This window comes from Tribolium castaneum, chromosome 1 (genome assembly GCF_031307605.1).
Source record: "Tribolium castaneum strain GA2 chromosome 1, icTriCast1.1, whole genome shotgun sequence".
NCBI classification, from domain to species: Eukaryota; Metazoa; Arthropoda; class Insecta; order Coleoptera; family Tenebrionidae; genus Tribolium; species Tribolium castaneum.
Window position 1 is genome coordinate 11,911,874 of NC_087394.1, and position 21,496 is coordinate 11,933,369.

General features: G+C 29.9%; 2 protein-coding genes across 2 annotated transcripts; one reads left to right on the plus strand and one right to left on the minus strand.

Annotated features, from left to right (window-relative positions):
- Nucleotides 1–51: 51 nt before the first annotated feature.
- On the minus strand, nucleotides 52–5,052 carry eIF1A (eukaryotic translation initiation factor 1A). Its single transcript, XM_962068.5, has 4 exons — nucleotides 4,899–5,052; nucleotides 4,484–4,671; nucleotides 682–918; nucleotides 52–629 (listed from the first exon to the last, which is right to left on the minus strand). The coding sequence occupies exons 1-4, from the start codon at nucleotides 4,912–4,914 to the stop codon at nucleotides 624–626; spliced, it is 447 nt and encodes a 148-aa protein (XP_967161.1). The 5' UTR covers nucleotides 4,915–5,052; the 3' UTR covers nucleotides 52–623.
- A 73-nt stretch (nucleotides 5,053–5,125) lies between these two features.
- Nucleotides 5,126–21,396, plus strand: Sirt1 (Sirtuin 1). The gene is made up of 6 exons (XM_008193068.3): nucleotides 5,126–5,276; nucleotides 8,924–9,204; nucleotides 9,375–9,570; nucleotides 9,625–9,853; nucleotides 12,749–13,306; nucleotides 16,985–21,396. The coding sequence occupies exons 1-6, from the start codon at nucleotides 5,126–5,128 to the stop codon at nucleotides 17,736–17,738; spliced, it is 2,169 nt and encodes a 722-aa protein (XP_008191290.2). The 3' UTR covers nucleotides 17,739–21,396.
- The last annotated feature ends 100 nt before the right edge of the window (nucleotides 21,397–21,496 follow it).

The following is a 21,496-nucleotide window of genomic DNA, read 5'->3' on the forward strand; positions in this document are numbered from 1 at the left end:
TACACTTGATATAATTATTGCGCGTATATTTCGGTTTATAGAGATTATAGATTCAAATTAAATAACACATTTATTCTATTTACAGCTGACAACTTATAGATTTTACAATGTACTTACTACTTTTTCCATTCTGTTAAAATATAATTATTACTAAATTTGTAAGTAAAAAACGTTAATACAAATAAAAATTTGTGTTCAAATTACTACATCAAAATTGGAATCAAACATATTGACTATTAATCAACCAATCAGTCAACAACAAAACAGCTTATAACAAATAACTATTTCACCATGAAAACAGACAATTTGGTTACAATATTTTTTATTTTTTAAACTTTTACAATATTTTTCGTTCTTTGAAAAATAAAAACCTAATGTAAATGTGAAAACCATATAAAATAATATACAGAACCTTTAAATTAAGAAATAATTAAGCCAACAAGTACTTTTCTAATGAGTTCGAAAAATAATTAATATACACAAACGGAATCCAGATTTTCAACAAAAAGCACTTGTTTAATTGTACATGTTAACAGTTATGAACAAATTTTACCTATAGATGAAACCAACTGAAGTACCGTGAAATCAGATGGCAAGTACTTGATGGAAGATTGATGTGGACATCAGATCTGAAATTAGCAGTTATATCAACACTTCAACACCAAATCAAAAACAACTTACGCCATCGACAGGATCAGCTTCGTCTGCTGAACTAATATCATCACCAAATTCGATATCTTCATCAAAGCCTTCTTCAACGAACGTGACTGTCTCGTTGATTCTTACAGATTCAGGGAACTCGCCGTACGTCTTCAAATTACGAGCTTCGTCCGGTGTGTATTTCAAAATTACGTCCGCTTTGGCGTCTTGGTAGTCTCTTAAACCGATGAGGATAATATCGCCTTGATTGATCCACACCTACAAAAAAAAACTAGTCTAATACGGAGTTTATAGTAAATCAGTGTCAAATAGGTTTGCAAATTTTATTAACAATAAAAATATGCACGTGTCTTCTCCTAAACCTAGGATGCAACAGAAACATTTTACCGTGTTCTCTATGACAGACTAGTCCAAAATCTACTAAAAAAAAACATTCTTAGTTAAAATGTGAATTTTTTTTTTCATAAATATACCTCTTCATGATATTAAATATAAAATACAAAAAAACATTAGACTACAAGGCAGTGAAACGTGGAAAAACAAATTTGAGAAAAATTCAGGTGTCTCAAAATTGACGAATTCCGAGTTCAGAGCGTTGTAGAGTCCAAATGTAGACAGAAAGTGAAGGTTCGGAGCTTTACCACAAAGATACATTGGGTTGAATTGCGTTTTTTTCAAATGCTGGATAAAAATTTCAGTGTTTATTGTTATTTATGATGTAGATTATTGTGGAAAATAATGTAAAACAATTCTCCAAAAATTATCTTCATTTTGGAGTAAAAAAATCTTAAATTTTTGTAATTTTTCTTAAAAACGAATCGTCAAATAACAAAAATCCAAGATTTTTTTACTCCAAAATAAAGCTATTTTTTGAGAAATTGTTTTATTTTACTTTCTATCCAATCACCTTTATCATAAATAAGAATAAATACTGAAAGTTTTAGCCTGCATTTGAAGAAAACGCACTTCAAAGAGTGATCTTCACACCAATGTATCTTTGTGGGAAAGCCCTATATTTTTTCTTTCTGTGTTTGGACTACTGAAGCAATTTTGTATAATGCTCTAAACTCGGAATTCGCCAATTTTGAGACACCCTTTATGATAACTTTCAAATTATTCCAATCGTTTTTATATGAAAAACAATTCTGAAATCTAGATAACAGAAAATTTAAGAGATTTTGAGTAATTAAACTTTTGATTTCAAAACATAGAACATCTTAGTGCCACTGTTAGAAAACAATGCTCCGGTCTATCCTTTAGACCGTTATTATTTGTTAAATTAAAAATTTGATGGTTTAAGCGATGATGATGTATGTATACCTTCTAACACCACCGTTTAAGCACTTATTTTTTAAAGAAAGTTCACTGAACGGTGATTTTTTTAGCTCTGTACCAAAATATTTCGTAAAAAATGTATTTTTTATTTCAACATAAAACTTAAAAACTTATAAAACACAAAAATAGCAGCACAGCTTTTTGTAACTTTTGAGCTGTTTAAAAAAAATTATGGAAATAATTCCGTCTTTCACATCAGAAATATTGTCTCAATTAGATTTTTGCAGTTAGTTGGTTGGGTGGTGATACATACCAAATGTTGGAACTAAATACTTATGCATCTGATAGAAATTTATTAAATCAAAAGAATCAATTTCAAAAGAAATTCAAAAGGTAAGAACCGAATAGACCAGTAACTATTGTTCCAATAGAAAATTTTATATTGAAACATAGGAAAAACTTTACATTAGTATTAATTGAAAGATCTTTTTCAGTGTTGATTTATGGTAGAAATTATTTAAGAAGTTTTAGACAAAAAAGAAACTGAAAAAATATTAGATAAATTTGCTTAAGCAAAATCAAGATGCAAATTTGTTTAGGTACTATTTTTCCACATCTAGAAAACTGTTTTTTGTAATTTTTTGTAAAAATTTTATTTTTCTTGTATTTTTCTAGAAACCGTTTTTAAACAAATTCTAAAAAAACACAACTTTTTTTAGTCATATTCTTCATTTAAGGAAGATTAGGTTTAAAGGGTTCCTGCAAATTATAACAAGTACGTACACAAAAATGTTTACTAGCTTCTAGAAAATGTTTTTTGCAGCTGCAGCTAAAGGAATTAAACTCTTTATTTAAACTTTTTATAGATAGACAAGTTTTCACCTGATTTCGTAAAAATTTAGCTAAAATTGACAATTTTTCAGCACCTTTAACAAACGTTAATGAAAATATGGCTTTTTTAATGATCTCTATTTTTCGACTAAAAATTAACAGTTATATCAATACTTCAACATCAAATCAAAAACAACTTATACCGTCGACAGGATATAACAGTTTATCAAATCGACATTAAAAATGGCGTCCAAATAGTAATAGTGACGGTTGTTTTATCCCACAAAAAATGTGGGAGCAATCAATCAAAATCTCACGCGAAATTTGGGAGAAATAACATTTTTATAATAATTTTGTTTGGTTGTTAACAAAACCTGATCCAACTTATTGGAACCAGTACATTAAAAAAACAAATTTTAAAATATTTTACATTTGAATCCAAATTTTAACTAATATACGTAGAAACCTGCTGTTCTCGAAGATATTAAACTAAAAACTAGTGAAAAAAGTGTACTCTCTTCATTTTCAAAATAAATAAAAGTAAAAATTAAAAACTAGTAAAAGAAGTGTACTCTCTTCATTTTCAAAATAAATAAAAGTAAAAATTAAAAAATATTGCATATTTGTTAAATTTGATAATTTTCGTCACGTCTAAAATTCCCAAATGGTCAGATAAAAGTACAAATTATGTTACCAGATCTTTAAATTATCTAAATAATACTACTTACTATTGTCCAATTTCTATTTAAACAATTTAATTCTATGTAATAAGGCAATTTACAACGCAGAATTTTTCAGGTTGTTTCATTCTGCGTAATATTACATACATTTAAACAAGAAAATAAGGAATACCTATTTACCTACGTAATAGAATTTCATTTTTTTACTTTACACGTAGAAGAGATGGTCAAATTGTTTCTTTTTCATTTCGAAGGAACGTTAGAAAAATTACCCGCAATATAATTGCCCAATTTAAATTTATCCTCCGATACAAATTTTTTGTTTCCCAGCTGGCTAGGTTTGTCCTAATATGAGCATTTTTATTGATTATTATGAAACTTTGATTAACATATTATTATTTTCAACAAGTTAATTATACAGACATTCGAAAAAAATTCAAAATAAAATAACAAAATTCTTTACATTTAAATTCACATGTCAACTGAGAAAAAAGCCGCTCTTCTAGAATGTCAAATTATACCTCCCATATTAAAATAATGATAATAAATCTAATTCCAAAAAACAATATGCAATAACCATTTTTTTCAAAAGGTTTTTAGGTAGAACACTTTGCAAAAGTTCAAAATTATGTTTTGCAGCTAAATTCTTCCGGCAATTGGTACAGATGTGATTTTGTTTTTTGACCAAATTTCGCAATAAATCATAACATTTCGGATACAGAAGATACACAAACCAAATTAAGGTTTCATGTGTAGATAACGTTAAAAAGAAATGGAATTTGGTGGGTTTTCTTGTCGCTGGGACTCAGTTTAACACAGATATCTTTCCTTATGCAGACTCTCAATTTGAACTTTATTTTACTCCAAAAAGCTCAAATGAGCTGTCCCTCACAGAACGCTTCATACTAAAAATTTGGCCAATTTAATTTTTTTATTGTAACAAGACCCTAAGCGCAAATTCAGTATAACTTACGTCGATTACCATAAAAAATACAGAATAATGGCAAAAACATCAGACTTTAGCTCTTGCAAATTACCTTCTTCCTAAGCTTGCCTCGTATGTGACATAACCTCTTAACGCCATCAAAGCACATTGCTTCCAGCCGTCCATTCCCCAACATTTTTGTGACTTGTGCATACTCCTGTCCATCTTCCTTGAAGACCAGCTCACGTTTTTCCGTTTCATTTTCGTTCTTACCCCTTCTACGGTTCTTACCTCCCTTTCCTGGAATGACATATTAAAACAAAACGTCACTATGTGAACTTGACATTAGCCACAAGGGGACACAATTTGCACATTTTGCCCACTTGTAGTCCACAACTTTTGGCAATTTTCGGGCCGTTTATTGCAAAATGTGCCCCAATAATTGTCAAAACGGAACGTGTGGTCGCGAGGTGTCGATATGTCGCAAATTGGCAACATACGCAGTTAGGGGCGCGGAGCAGTCTCACCTTTATTCTTCGGCATTGTGTGGGCGACTACACGGCGGTGTGGAAAAGGGCCGAAAAGTTTGCAAAAACGCCGAAATAATTTGTAATATTTCACAAGAAATTTGCTGTCTGTTATCTGGCGGTGCACAGACGACGCAAGGGATTGTGGGTAGGCGCTGGATGCGCGCGCAGGAATTCCTCCGGCACTGGCGACTCGATGCTCGAAAAGATTTTTATTCGTGTCAAAGATGGATACCTATCCTGACGTTGCTGAACACGAATCCAGTGCGAAACGAATTAAACTCGACCTAAGAGAGTCGAATATAGGTGAATTGTGCAATGGGGGCGATTTTTCTAGTTATTCCACATCAGCTGGCGGCCCGATTGACATCCCCGAAGGTAAAATTTCTAAAATATGTTTGCTTGTTTAGGGAAAATTTCTCATCCAATATGGCGACGAGAACAAAGGCGATTTAGCAGACATTTTGTAGGCGTGGTGCTAGGATCGAAATGACTGATGAACTTGTAAAATTTGCGGTTGATTCATTTTTGACTCAGAACGGGTGCTTGTCGTTCGTTTCGCTTCACATAGTCGTTTTTCTTTGTTAAGTTATATTTGAAAATATTAGAAATAAAATTTTAATGATTTTTTTAAATTTAGTGGTTTTATTTACCTTGTTTCAGTTGAGTTCTGTCAGGGTTATGTTTGGTGTATTTTTGGTGGTATTGTGCATAAAGCTTGTGGAAAATATTCCATTTCGGACAAAAACTATAAAAATAGTCGGAAAAAAAAGGTGGAATACTACTGACAGTTTACGACTGACTTGTTTGCAAAAGAGGTTAAGTTTATGTTTTTATGTCAAAACCGCGTGTTGCATGGAACATTTTCAAATCTGTTGATTAAATTATGGTGATAAATGGAAAATCTAAGGTAGCATCAATTCATCACGTGGGGGAATTCTTAAAGAACTTGTTTTTTTTTAGTGAGCATTTTTTTATATAAATTCACTCATGTTTTTTGTCTTAATTTTATATTCTTTGAATTTGAGAACTTGCCTTGAATGTAATAAAAATCAAATACGTTTTAGTTTTATCTTGATGTTTATAAAATTTCTGAATTTGACTGCTTCAGATCTGCTATTTTTTCTTAATTTTTAATGTATAGTCTAAGCTAAGAGGAGGGATGTTAATTAAAAAAAATGGTTTTAGGAAAAAAATAATTTTTATATCTAGTTTTTTTCCGAAATTTAGATTTAGGTAAGCTCTTCATAGTCTCATGAAATATTTTGTTTTACATTTGTTTTTTTGTACAATTTATTTATTGGTATTTTTATAAATTCAGGATTAGTCAGTGTTTAGGAATTTTTTTTCAGGTTTTTTTAAAAATAAACGTTTTTATTAAACAAGTTATTTGTGGTAATAAGTATAAAATCACATTTTAAAATATTTTAATTCGATTTTTCTAAAAAAAAAACAGATGAATGACATCAAGTGAAATAATTTTTTTTAATTCAGGATTTTTTTTATTTCTGTTAAAGTTAGAGCTCTAGTTTTTTTGTAATTTTTTAATTAGAATATAATAAAAATCAAATAGTTTTTTAGTTTCATCTTAATGTTTATAAAATTTCTGAATTTGATCTTCTATTTTTTCTTAATTTTTATTTTAAAATACTTCTTGCACTTGCACTCGAAGCTAAATTTCATTAGTGGTCAAATGTGAAGAGAAGAGATGTCAATTTGAAAAAAGGTGGTTTTTAGTGAAAAAATGAATTTTTGACTGATAGTTTTTTTCCCAAATTTAAATAGGAAAGCTCTTTGTAGTCTTATCAAACACCTTTGTTTTACATTTTTTTTTTTGAATAATTTATTGTGGCAAAATTATTCACCGTCTAATAAGTAAGAAATCACATTTTAAAATAATTTGACTCGATTTTTCTAAAAAAAGCAGTTTTTGACATTTTGCTTTAAGATCAGTTCACATCTTAAGGTCTGTGCAGTGTACACACTATCATATTATTATGCAATTTAATGCAAACAAAAAGGATGCAGTGTGAATTCTTCAAGAAAGTTTATCTTTTTTGAACGAAAGATGAGTGGAAAAGTGATTTGTATTAATTTTTTCTTCTCAAATATTTGAAATTTTTGGAGACAAATATAATAAAATTTATGATCTGGAAGTATTAATACGTAGTATCGCATGTATTGAAAAAAAAATCTACAGACTACAAATCGATTCAAATATTACAAATGATGTAATATATGCTAAAAGATTAAGTTAGGTATTGTTGGTAAAAATTTATGCTGGAAGGATGTAAAATTCTTTTAGAGAAAAACAAATAAAGCAATAATTTGTATTTCTAATTTATTGTTGTAATTCAGGGAATTTCTTCAGTTTAATTAGTTATTTTTAGACGTAAGTCGATGTGGGCAGAACCTTATTGAACATTTTTTCTTGGAAACTGCGAAATCGTGCAAAGGTAACACACCTATAATATCACCCCAAAAGAGACAGATTTATGGATTTATTGAAATTACAAAAAAAAAATCAATTTCAAAAAGCGTATTTCAAAATTCTCAAGACGCAGACTAAGTTAAAACTCTTGTAACATGAGATACTATGATAAACATTCGATAAGTAAAGTGTTGATACGATGGATCACCTGTGGGAGAGGAACTTCAACTTTAAAGTAGTGAAAAATCTACAAATATTGTGTCTGACCTGATCTTAGTGAATTAGAATTTATTTTTTTTTCCTAGAAAAATTACACGTTACCTATGTTTGTAATTTTCTTCATTTGGGATTTTTATGGACCTTATATAATTTTCTTAAATTTAATTTAAATTTACTCCAAGAAAAAAGACTACTACAGTGAAATGACAAGTGTAAATTATGCAGTTACATAAACACTACAATGTTAACTTAATATTTACACAAATAACTCAGACGACACTAGGGTTGGTAAGATTGGCCTTATAACCATTAAAATCACTAATTTCTTACTTTAAAATTCAAAAAAATAGGAAATATAGATTTTAAACATACAGGGTGAATTTGACACTATTTATGGGACTATTTATATAAATTTATGGGACACCCCCAAACTTTACCAATGAAAATTGTAAAAAATCTGATCTTTGAAGTAAGTTCTTTAAAATATATTATCATTCCTTTAAGCATATTTTGTTAATTTTGTTATGACTCCACAAAAAATAAATAAATAATGTTAAATTTTTTTTATATTTTTTTACTTTATCGAATTTCATTTTCTCAAATGTTACCGACTATTAGCCATGGCAATTTCGGAGTAAAGTAATCAAAAGACGCAAACTTCGTTTACATTGCATTTTTTGACGAGTATTTTGATACTAAAGTGGAGGCTGCATTATTTATATCTCAGAAACTATAACTATGAGGCAAGTTGAGTTATTTTAACTTCTTTTGAGCTTTACTATTACCCCTAAAATGTATGGAATACTATCAAATCCACCCCGTACCTAATACTTTTCCTGACTTTTAAATTGGAGAGCAAATGAATATCAAGAATTTTTTGTATGTTCATGATTTAGTAAGGCTAGAAAACCAGATAAATAAAATACATAGTAAGTTATATGATTAGAGATTGGTAAAACTCATTCGATTTTAGTTTTCCCCTAGAAGATTAGACATGCGGAAGTTATTTATAAGTGTGTAAAAATTGGAAAATCCCAACCAAAAAAAAAGTACAATGGTATCGAATACTCACTTTTGCCTGAAAGTCATTTCAGGATGAAAAAAACCATTATTTTTTTTGTTTTTTTTTACGAAAATGGATTATTAATTATTATCAATCAGTAACTATTTTTTTTAATGTCATTTTTTAAAAATAAAAAAGATATAACATATTGGGCTGAAAAGTAAAAAACCAACATGTTTTTCATAATAGGGACTGTAAAACAATCGACAATACATGCATTACGTACAAAAACTAAGCGGACAAAAGCATTTAGAACGAAATTAAATAAAAAAATTGAGCGATGGGATTGTAAACGTCATTTTTTTTTGATAGGAATATCACCTGATTGCGATTCCGGTTATGAAGCATCCACGTTAGAATCAATTCCAACTTCTTCACACCAGACCTCACCTCACACTGACCCCGGCGATGTCCCAGAGAGTTTATCCAGTCTTTCCGAAATATTTCTAACACCATCCCGAACAGATCAAGCGGACACATCTCAGGACAGTATCGAAGCCGACGATGACAATGCCTCCACAGTTAGCGAAATAAGCGGTCTTTCGGACCTCTCTGGACAAGATTGGAAACCAATGGCTGGCAGCATGATTTGGGTACGATATAATTACCATAAACAATCTTTTTTTTCTGTAGTAGCTGTTAAACTATTTCTTTATCAACTCTGTTGAGTAAATCTAATAGCACTGTAATTTTTTTTTTGCAAATACACAAACTCTTTATCGTCTTGTATAATAAATAACTAATAAATAATTTTCCGCAACAGATTCAAAAACAGATGCAAAACGGCGTGAATCCCCGAACGCTGCTGAGCGATCTGGGTGTGGATCTGGATCAAGTGCCGCAATATGTAGACGAAATAACTCTCTGGAAATTAATTATAAACATGTTGGCCGAGCCGCCACGACGGAACAAATTGCGACATGTTAATACTTTGGACGATGTAGTTCGATTGGTTAAAGGTTTGTCATTTAATTCATAAATGAGTGGTGTTTTTTGACGGAAGTTTGGTTTAGGAGCACAAAATATAATAGTTTTAACCGGCGCTGGAGTGTCTGTTTCGTGTGGAATTCCAGACTTTCGATCACGTGATGGGATTTACGTTCGACTGGCGATAGATTTTCCAGATCTTCCAGACCCGCAAGCAATGTTTGATATCAGCTATTTCAGTCAAGACCCTCGGCCCTTCTTCAAATTCGCACGAGATATATATCCAGGAAAATTCACGCCAAGTCCTTGTCACAGGTAATGATTTGAAAATAATATTTTAAATTATTAATTTTTTACCAGTTTGTCCAATTTCTTACCTCAATTGTGGAACGTACGTGTAGTATTTTATTGCCAGAATCATATTATTACTCTGGAATTTGTTTAAAAAAGATGACTTTTTTACTATTTTAACCAGTGATTTAAATACTTATTTGGTTTGAGGCAAGTGATTTATGAATTAATGTCTAAACTAAAACAAAACGTACAACTGATTTCACCGTTGCTAAATGTATTTTTGAAACATTTTCAAAACAGATAAACAGATAAAACTTTGCTTTCATACGTATAGTAAGCTTCCTAATGTTCTGAAAATAACAGCGAAATTATTTTTATGAAATTACAATATATGTCATTTTACCGGGATTCTTTTGAGTTTAATTGCATAAGTTTTTATTTAAAATTTAAATTTTATTTGTTTAAAGACATGTTAGCATAAGATGAAATAGCGTAATTGTGATCCAATCTGAGATCTTTGGGCTTATAAGTGTTTTCAAAACAAAAATAAACAAAGTCATTTGGAATTGGCTGTAATAGTATTATTATAGTAAGGCTATGAATTTTTCAACTTGTTTCTGCCAATCTCTTGAATTCAGGGAGTTTTTTTTATTCGAAAACGACATAGATTGCTCGGAAGCGGCTGAAATAATCTTACTCTGTCTCAAAGCAAGTATTTTTAATTGAGCTTATGGTGCAAAATTGAGCTAATGCTTCAAAATTTGCATCAATAGTATTATTTTCACCTAAAATATTTTGCTGTTATTTTTTTTTGAGTAATAAACTTATAAATGAATCCATTACTCACATACTACAGCGACTGTTTTCCAAGTTTTTGGGCATATTAGAGGAAAACTTGTTTTAAAATGAGTTCAATTTTTTAAATTGTCTGAAGTATCATTATTTTGACTTAAAACAAATATTGGGCAGATTTAGCCAATTTTTTTGAACTAAGTGAGTTTCTGGTGCAAAAGTGGGCAAGATACCACAAAAATACGGTTAATTGTATGTTTTAAACAGTTTCACAAAAGGCGAAATTTTGCTTTCTTATTTTTATAATCAAAATTTACGAACTTTCTATTTCCAACTTTTCGGAAATCAAGGAAGTTTTTATCACGGTTTCCATCTGTTGTGCAATGAAAGTGTTTATCTACATAAGTTTTATTTAAAACAGATTTTCTGTTCAATATTGAACAGAGTTTTTTTTTTGAATAATAAATTACTCCGATACACACATACCATAGGGATTGCTCTCAATTTATCGGAAATTTTCAGAGGAAAATTTGTCTAAATTGTTTGGAATTGGCGGAAATATCATTATTCTGACCTAAACTGAATATTGTCTGTCAGATTTCGCCAAAATTTCTTGAATTAAGTGAGTTTCTGAATAATAGAATAAAAAAATATTATCTACCGGTTTCTTGGTCTGTTTTCAATTTCGTGGAAATTTTTAGAAGAAAACTTGTTTTAAAATGAGTTCAACAGCCTGGAAGAGGTTGAATTAGCATTTTTCTGGCCCAAAACAGCAATTTTTTGGCTGATTTATTCGATTTATAATTTTTTTTCCGAATAAGTGAGTTTCTGGTACAAGAACGAGCTTAATCTTTCAGTTAGTCCTCTGTTATAGTAAGCCAAAAAGTATCTTTATTTTTTTCAACTAATTTCGTGAATAAATTGAAATTATATAATAATAGAGTGTTTTTTGTTTAGACATTTTAAAACATCTTTTTATTAGATATAGCGTTATTTTGTCTTAACACGACAATGTTTTGGTTTCCGTCGCCAAAATATTTTGGTAAATTATGTTTTTGGCTCAAATTACAACTAAATGACTTGACATGCCCAAGAATTGAGCTTAAAGTTTGCCGAAATACCATTGTTTCCACTCATAATTATGGAGAGCTGGTTTGTTTTGGCAAAATTTCATGAACTTGGCTTAGTATCTGTTTAAAAAGTGCTCGAAATTCTCTGAACTTGTTGCGTTGTTCTTTTTAAATCTGAAGAAAATGGAATTTTGCCATTAAATACAGGTTAATCAGGACGTTTTTATTTATCAACCTCAGTCTAAGAAGTTACAACATTTTTATTTAAGTAAATTCTTTTCTAATTAAAAGAATGCCGGTCTAAATCTCTGGCAATTCGTTAATTTGCTCAAACTGACGATTTTATTTAACTTTTTTTAGTAACCAAAGTAATAAAAATGAGCCAAATATCATTGATTGTTAAAGTAGTTTATTTTGATATAAGCGATAACTTGTTTCGACAAAATGCCTTAAATTGAGTAAGTTTCTGGTTCAAAATGAGCAAAATTCTTCAGAATTTGCTAAAATTACATTTTTCTCACCAAAAACTGTAGTTTTCTCACTGAACTTATGCTGTTTTTTATTCAAAGCGAAGATAAATAAAGTCAGTAAATCTTTTTCAAATTATGTACTAAGTACGTTTTTGATATAAAAAATGGTAAAATAAAATCTCTCGGAATTATTTGAGATAGCGCAATTTTTATGTTAAAACGACGATTTTTAGCTTGTTAGGACTGAATCTCGTGAATTGAATTGAATTGAATTGAATTGAATTTCTATTACACAAAATGATCTTCTGATTTACTTTTATTTTGGAAAAATATTTTGATTTAGCTGAGTGTTGAACCCAGAATTAACTAAAACGACTTGGAATTAGCTGAAATCTTGTTCAAATAGGTCACGAATAGATTTCGTAGTAAAAACTTTACTAGTATTTTATTGTTTTGATTATTATTCTACATTTGTTTTGTCACTGTTTTTTTTTTGTTTTACTTTGTGAGACTTCAATTTTACTAGCTTTAAGTAGAGGATTAACTTAATTTTCGAGTTTTTTCAAGTATCTGTTTGTTTCCAGATTTATAAAAATGTTGGAAAACTACGGCAAACTCTTGCGTAACTACACCCAAAACATTGACACACTCGAAAAAGTTGCAAACATAGAAAAAGTGATCGAATGTCACGGTTCATTCGCAACCGCCACTTGCACAAAATGTGGCCACAAAGTCACCGCTGATGCTATCAGAGAGATAGTTTTAGCGCAGCAAATTCCACTTTGTGAAAAATGTCATCCGGGAAAAACTTCCGTTCCTTGTATAGAAGAACATAAAGAAAACAGTGAGGAAATAGATTATAGACAACTTGTGTCTTCGGGAATCATGAAACCAGACATTGTGTTCTTTGGCGAGGGACTTCCAGATACATTCCACGAAGCGATGGCTCAAGACAAGACAGAGTGCGATTTGCTTTTGGTTATTGGAAGTTCGTTGAAGGTGCGACCTGTTGCCCTGATTCCCAGCTCGTTGCCTCCTCACGTTCCACAAATTCTGATCAATCGGGAGCCTTTACCGCATTGCCATTTCGATGTGGAGCTGTTGGGAGATTGCGACGTCATCATCAACCACTTGTGCCATTTGTAAGTAGTTTAAATTTTGGTTGAATTTACTTGAGCGAGTGTAATCTTAGCGATCGGGTTTTGTGTGCGGGTAAGAGATTAAATAATTAAAAAAATTTGCTTCCGAGATCATTATTAATTAATTAATCGATAAAATTTTAAGATGAGAGTTGAATTTTCTTTAAATTATTACTTACAAAGTTTCTTAGCTTCAACTCAACTGTTCGACAAAGTTGGGATTATTGGTATTTCAGTCTGCATTTCGAGGCAATCCGTTTCTAAGGGTGAAATTTTTTTAGTGGAAGATAAATAAAACCGGTGCAACTATAAATGATAAAATAAAAAATGTAGAAAACACGTGTCATATTTTATGATTATGCATATTTTCTTTAAAATGTAATAATATCTCTAACTTTTTTCGATCAGTTTATTTCAGTTAACTTATTCAACATTCTCTTAAAGCGCTCTCATTTGAAAACTTCTCATGATATGGGATCAATAATTTTGAAGTAAAAACACGTTAATTAGCATTGCGAAGAGAACATTTGTTACATTTTTGGCTTTATCCCATTTTTATAGTTAGCCACACTTAATGGAAATTTTAATAACACTTAAGGTTTCTTGAACTGTGAAAGGAAAAAAAATTGTCGATTTGTTTTTGAGTTAGGGATGGTATTTTTTAAATTTTTGGGCCCAATACTTTGATTTTTAAGGCGATTTAATTTAAACAAAAGTATATCAGCCATCATTACATTGAAATTTAAATAGTACCCTTTACTTTTTGCAATATTTTGCTAAGTTGGGAGAAAACCTTATTTAACTAAAAAATAAAATCAATTTTTTCGATTTATTTTTGTGTTAGGGGTGGTTTTATTTCTGAGTCTTATAGGTCTTTAATTTAATGCTAATTTAATTTAAACAAAAAACAGGTTGATTGAGGTCGTGAGGGGAAATTTCTATGTAAATCTTTCGGCTTTTAAGATAAAACTACCTCTAATTCATAAATGGATCGATAGATTTTTTTACAACGGATGGATAAGGTTTTCTTTCCACGTTTCAAAATTTTGTTCAAAACTACGAGGACAAGGGTATGAAAGCAAACACATTTTAAATTGGTTTTGAACTCCCACCTCGCAACTCGAATGACATATTTTTTGTATAAATAAAATTGTCTTAAAATGTGCTTAAAATCAAAAACTATGAGGAACACAAATTTCAAAAATATACTTCCCAAATTCAAAAACGAATCGACATTTTTTATTTTACCAGGATTAGCTAAGATTTTTGCCATCTTCTTAATAATGTTACAAAAAGTAGAGGGTGCTATAGTGGCGGTCAGCTCGGTTTGCGTGTGCGTCATCAATTTCATTTTTTCATTACCAACACAAAACTGTAAAAAAATTATCAAAAACAATGCAAATTTAAACAACTAAGGGGTATCTAAGGGTGGTATCCTTGAACATTAATTTACATATGCACTTCGACAACACCATCAAGTGTCACGAATTTGTCAAACTGACATTGACAGTAAATTATAGACGTCATCGCATGGTTGTCGAAAGTGTTATCGGTGTTAATCGCAAGTATTTTCTTTTCGTTCGTTTATTGTGTTTTGTGATTTGCGTTTCGTTAGGTTTTTGATTCTGCGTTTATTAGTTCTTGTTTTGTGAATCTGTATTTTTTGTAACAACTCATAATTTAAACACTTCGTAACCTCAAAAAATATTTGATAGTTTGTCACCGCTATGCCCCTGCTATGTAAACGTAGTGACAGAAATGTCAGATGACGCACACGCAAATGGAGCTGAGCGCTACCATACATACTGTTTCCACAAATATAAAAAAAAACTTTAAGAAAAAAATTTGTTTACAGAAAGCGAGTAAAAATTTAATACAGAATTAAAGTCCTCGTAATTCGAAATAAGTTGTCATTTGACAACCGTCAAATTAATTCCAAATTAAACTTTGATTGCTATTAAAATAAACTGGCTTTTAGCGTTTTCTTAAAAAAATTTTTTTTTTTGATATGTATTGTAGATACACAGTTGCTTTCCTAATTTTGTAGGCCTTGTTAATGTTGTTGTCTGCTTTTGATCGTTTTTTAGTTTGTTATTTGGAAATTTTTTGTTCATACGCTAGAGAGGACTTAAATTTTTAAAGTTGTACTAAATTGGCAGTAAATTAACATATTAACTTAATAAAGGTTAAAATTGGTCTGCTAGAACAATAATTTGAGTAGGACAATGGTTTATGTGATACTAAATACCCAAATTTTTCAATACCATTTTGAAAATCATGCTTAACAGTACTCGTATTAGTAACAAGCTTATTACAAAATTCAATAGTTTAAAAAGAAACTAAACTGGACTAAGATACTTTTGCATTTAATTTTATATGTTGCCAACTAGTTTTTGTAATTTACTTGTATGTAGTTTTAAAAGAAACCTTAAAGTGTTGTTAACTGTGTAACTGTGTAGTGTAATTGTTTTTAACTGTCTATATGATTTTGAGGAATATTTTCGCTGTAATTTCAATAATCTATTATAAGTTTTATTTTTAGTATGTTTCTTATTTTATTATAACTTGTATTATGGCGCACCAATAAAAAAACAAAACTAACAAAAAACAAAAGAGAAATAATGAATTATTTTGAATTATAAAAAGTTATTATTTATTGGTGTGTAACTATAGCACACTAGATTGAAGAAAACTAATATCTCCAATTTTTTAATTACCTACGTACCACATCAATTTATTAAATTTAATTAAGAAACAACTTCATGTCAAACAATCTTTCCCAGTTTTAATAATTTTTTTGGTAAGTTATCCTTTTTTTAACAATATGACACAAAAGTTATAAATTCGACAACTAGATATGGTTTGTGAAACTTTAATCATTCAGAAAATCTGAACAGTCAAAACATTATGAGTAAAGAGAATCCTAAAGTTTTAAAGTCAGCCTAAATTTGATTTTATTTTAACAAATTTATTAACGCGCTAGCTTAAGCGAGTAAATATAATAATCTATTTCTTCTCCTTAATGTTGGTGACAGTATTTTAAAATAGCATAAAATACGAAGTATTGTAGATTGGTTACAGAAAAATACAGGCAGTCGTTTGTTTCTTCACTCACCGCTACGTAGTTCGTACCAGAATTTCTATCTCTTGCTTGGATTGATGTTTTTTGCAACTTATATTTTGATTTAATTAATTAAATAAAGAATCGTGGCTCTTTATCCATCTCACACTGATCGAACATTAAAATTTCACTTTAGATCTTTAGTGATTACACGTTTTTATACACTGTGTTTTTAAATGATTTTCATCTAGTTAACTTTGAAATTGGTTTACATGTAAAAAAAAAATGTGCCGCTCTGCTCAATTAAATCCTGTGTCAATAAATGTCACTTCTGTCAGTTGAGAAATTCAATTATTTCTTTTGAAAATTTCGTTAAAATTCAACTAAATTGTTACATTGTGCAAGAAAACACTTTTATCATTGAAGCTTATTTCCGAATTGGAGACTTAATAAATGGAGAATGATAATATTCGATGTTTAAAGGCGTATCATTAGTTATATGAAGCGGCATTTTCTGATTTTACATAAGAAATTCACAGACGACTAGATGCGAATCATTAAAAAACACATTGTATCTTATTCTATGGTTAATTTTTTTTTTCAAAATTGGTAATGTTTAGGTTTGGCGGTGTTTGGAAGGAAGGCGTTTTCGACGACAACATGTTGGAAGAAGCCTCGCATTTGCTTCCATTGCAAGAGCCGAGTTTCGACATGACTCCTCCTTGTGTTAAAAGTCAAACCGAGCCAAATTGTACAGATGATAACTTAGAGAAAGCTAGCCCGTGTTTATGCAGTACAAAATGTAGTAGTTCCTCAACAGTAGAAAAAGACGAAGAGTTAACCCTTGAATGTAGTTGCAACAAACAAACGTCAATTATTAATAAGCAATCCTTGCTGGATTCGGACCTTGTCAATTCATTAGATTTAAAATCGGTCAAAGAACGCCACATGTCAGTGGATTCTGCGCGGGATTCCGGCATCGGAGACAATTCGAATTTCACCGATTTGGAGACGAAATACGACGACACATCGGATGAAAACCCGGATTTGGGCGAATACAACACAAACACTAACACTGCTAGTGATCCTCAATTTACAAACATATCGAATGATGAAGCGAACAAGACGAATACATATTTGGAAAGTACAACAAACACTTCAGATCTGAAAGGTTTCTGGCAACCGAAAATCAAGAAAAGCCTTGCGGAACGATTGCCACCGAAATCGTTCTATCTTGTCAAACCGAGCCGATATATTTTTCCAGGCGCTGAGATTTATTACGACCCTGATGAAAAGTTTGGTTATTATGAGGGTTCATCGAGTTCGAACAACTCTGACAGCGAGTCCGAAAACGGTGAACCAGTCAGTAATTAGTTCTAGTTTATTACTTAATTTGTTTTGTTTTTGTTATTAAATTCTTAAGCATTTTGTTATCACCGCAGCCTCTTTGATGGATTGGGACCCGATTTTACACTTCTAACAACATACAGGGCGACCCACGGTTCTGCTATTTGAAATATTGCCGTCCTGTGTTCATTGTTGATTGATAGATGGAGTAAAATTTCACAAACTAAAATTATGCTAATTATACACAGGGTGGTGAATTAGTTATTTTTTTTTTAAATGGGACACTATATTTTCGCATGATTGTACTCTACCTGAAAAAATAACTGAACTTTGTGTAAATTATTAGAGATCTGTCTCTTTTCAATTCGGAATTATTTAACTTTTCGTTATTAAAAAAGATGAACTTTTGAAAAATTACTACAGAAAAATTTGGAACACCTTGCAAATAATCGACTTTTTTTAGTTAACATACAGGTTGTGCCAAAACACAAAAAGTTAAATAACTCAGTCCTGACCAGGTTCACATAAAAGAATTAAGAAAAATCTTTTTCTTTTCTATGAAGTCAAGGGTAAGTATTTTAGGAAGTTGATTATTTTTTTATTCAAAAAAATTCATAAAATAAATGTTTTGCTATAACACGTACAAAATATAAACATACAAAAAATTACAAATATTTATTAGTTTGGTAAATAATTAAAACAAATGCGAATCTACGAATTCCATTATGCATAAAACAATTATTTTTTTCATTTATAACTCTGATGCCGACATACTGCAGACTGAACCAAAAGTAACGCATAAAATGCATATCTTTTTTAAATGACGACTTAATTTTCCATATAAGTGTTTTAGATAGTACAGTACATTTACATCTATCTGGTAAGTAAAAAAGAATTTAATAAATTAAAAAAAAATCAAAAAAAGAAGACAAAGAAAAATGGTTTTTTCTCTACTTTTTTGTGCTTACGTGTCATATTAAATGTTTTTATGATAATTTGGGACATAAAATATATAAAAGTATTGCCACTTATAAAATATATCAAAAACAAAAACATAAAGCCCATTACACGTAATTGTCAATATGTTTTTTATTTCTTGAAATTTATTTTTTTATTTTGTTTTCATTATTTTTCTTTTATTACTAGAAAGATAAAAATATGTATTATCTAAAACAGTAAACAAAAATGTAAGTTGTCATTAAAAAAAATAATAATAAGAATGAATTCGCGACTCAAAAACGATTACAACATGAATGTCACTATAACGTCTAAATGTAGCATTTAAAAAATAAAATCGACCTGTTCAAGGATTGTTTTTATAAATGACTAATAACAAAGTATGAGTTTTGTGCGTTACTTTTGGATCAGTCTGTATATCTCGGTTTGATAAAATAGTAAAACCTGAGTGGAAAAAAAATGAAGAAAAATGAAAATATTCACAATTATTTGTTGTTCTATGCAAAAAAATTGAACTGGAGGCCCATATAATCTTTAATTAAATAGTTCCGAAAGTTTAATATCTACAATCGTTGCCCCGATTTAAATAATACAACTCATTTAAAAAAAAATCGCACATTTTAGGTTGGTTCTAACCAATATTGAATTTTTAACGTAAGTGAAACCCACGATTTTTACGTTTTCAAAAATCTATTATATTTTTTTTGGAATCCAAACGTGTCTAACTGCCTTTATTTTTCTTGCAAATCTAAGAAAAGACTGCACCTTTAACATCTGATAAAAAGTACAATATTTGAAAGTTCCGTCAACATATAATTTTATGGATTTACATAAAAAAATTGAAAAAAGAAGAAAAAAATTTATTTTCTTTCCTGTTATTCAATCGTCAAAAAATGTATTTTCTTACAAGATAATTTGTTAAATTTAAGTAAAATTCGTTTTTTCACTCTTCAAGACTTTAAAATGAAATAATAAATAAATATATTTCTTGAAAACCTTAAGAAAGATGTAAAAATTTTCTACACAAATCGCGTATCATTAGGAAGCTTATATAAAAATATTGAAAAACAAATACATGGTGTTCCATTTGAAAAAAGTAAGTTATTCAACTTTTTGCGCTTAACTTTTCTAAGTTGCAAAAAGAATGCAAAAATTAACTATGGTTTACCAACCTGTGTATAATAGCAAAAATAATTTTTTAGTTTGTGGGCTTCAATACGAACGGCATGGTAATATTTCAAGTAACCAGTAAGTTACAGGGGGTCACTCTGTACAAAAAATTTTTAAGGTTAGGTTATTTAGTGACGTGCAAGACCGAAGTTCCGTATCCGTCAAGTGAGCTGTGATTACCACCATATTTTATGAAAGATGATCATAATTTGATAAATGTGTCACATAAAAGACGCATTCATTTGTGGTCAAATGAAGGCCCCCATTATAGGACAATCGTATATATGCATATGTATCGAATATGTAGGAGTGGGTGCATTTTATCGTGTGTCGGTTGCGTTGGTGCAACGGTTTTTATTGGCTTATTATTAAGCTTTTTATGTATTGTGTTTTCCACAGCTTCTTCGTGGCGCCATCTGGCGGCGCGGAGGCTGCGTTTGTTGATGACAAGAAATTGTGTTCACTTTCATAGTTTATGGTTTTATTTGCGGTATTTTTATTTATATTGTTGAAGTGTGTGCGTGTGTGTGAAGAAGCTCAGGGTGCGTCGTGAAATAATGAAAAGGAAATTATTGATCTCTAAAATGTATTGTGTAAGAGCAATTTTTCTAGGTTTGGAAAGCTTGTTAAGTCACAGACTGATTATTTAGTTTCTCATACGTGGATTTTCTCGAGAAAGACCAGTGACGAGTACCTAATTTTTGTTAGTGGTAAAATTCCTAGTAATTAAGACAGTAAGGTTGATTACATTCGAGTAATCGCGCAATATTTAAACATATTCACTAAACTTAATCCATAAAACACTGTTATTACTATTGCGGATCGTAATATTTTTCAGACTTTTTTTCTAGAAAATATAGTAAGAATTGCTCTGTATGTGTACATGAAAAAATTGTTATAAAAGTCTTATGATAACATAATTGTATATAGGAAATTGACTAAATTTTCAATCAGAGCTTTATTCCAAATTTTGTTTTTATTATTATGTATTTTTATTTTGTCCTTTCTACACCAAATACGTTGTCAAAGAAGAGTTTATTTTTATATTTTATTTATTGTGTGAAATTTTCTTTAAGCATTTATTTTTATTTCGCTCTGATTACATCAAATAAATTGTGTTGTCAGTGACAACAAATTTAGTTTTAATGGTTGTGCACAAATCATATTTTTTATATTAAATGAAAACAACTTTGCATTGATTTTACTACTGTAACGTACTGTAAAATTAAATGCTATGTAATATTGTGTGGTAATTACAATCTTGTTATGACTTTTTTAATGCAGTCATCTCTGTATTTTTATTTCAACAATGCCTACATGTGCAGTGTTATTATTAGTTCTGTAAGATAAATTAGGATTATTATTATTTTTGTACAAGTATTTATTCTCATTTATTGCTACAAGTTAGTATAAACCGTGTAAGTAAAATTGTTTCAAGTAATTATATGATATTAAATTATCCTTAAAGTTATATTTTGTAATATTCTATTTTCTAATTTATATTTGTGTGTATATATTAATGTTACTAAAGCAATAAAATTTGTTTCTTATTTGTAAATCGCTTTTCTTGTTCTGTCCTACGGATAAAAAGTGCGACATCGTATTTTTATCAGCTGCAGTTTAGGTACAATTTACCTCTTTTTTAAAAAAAGGAAATT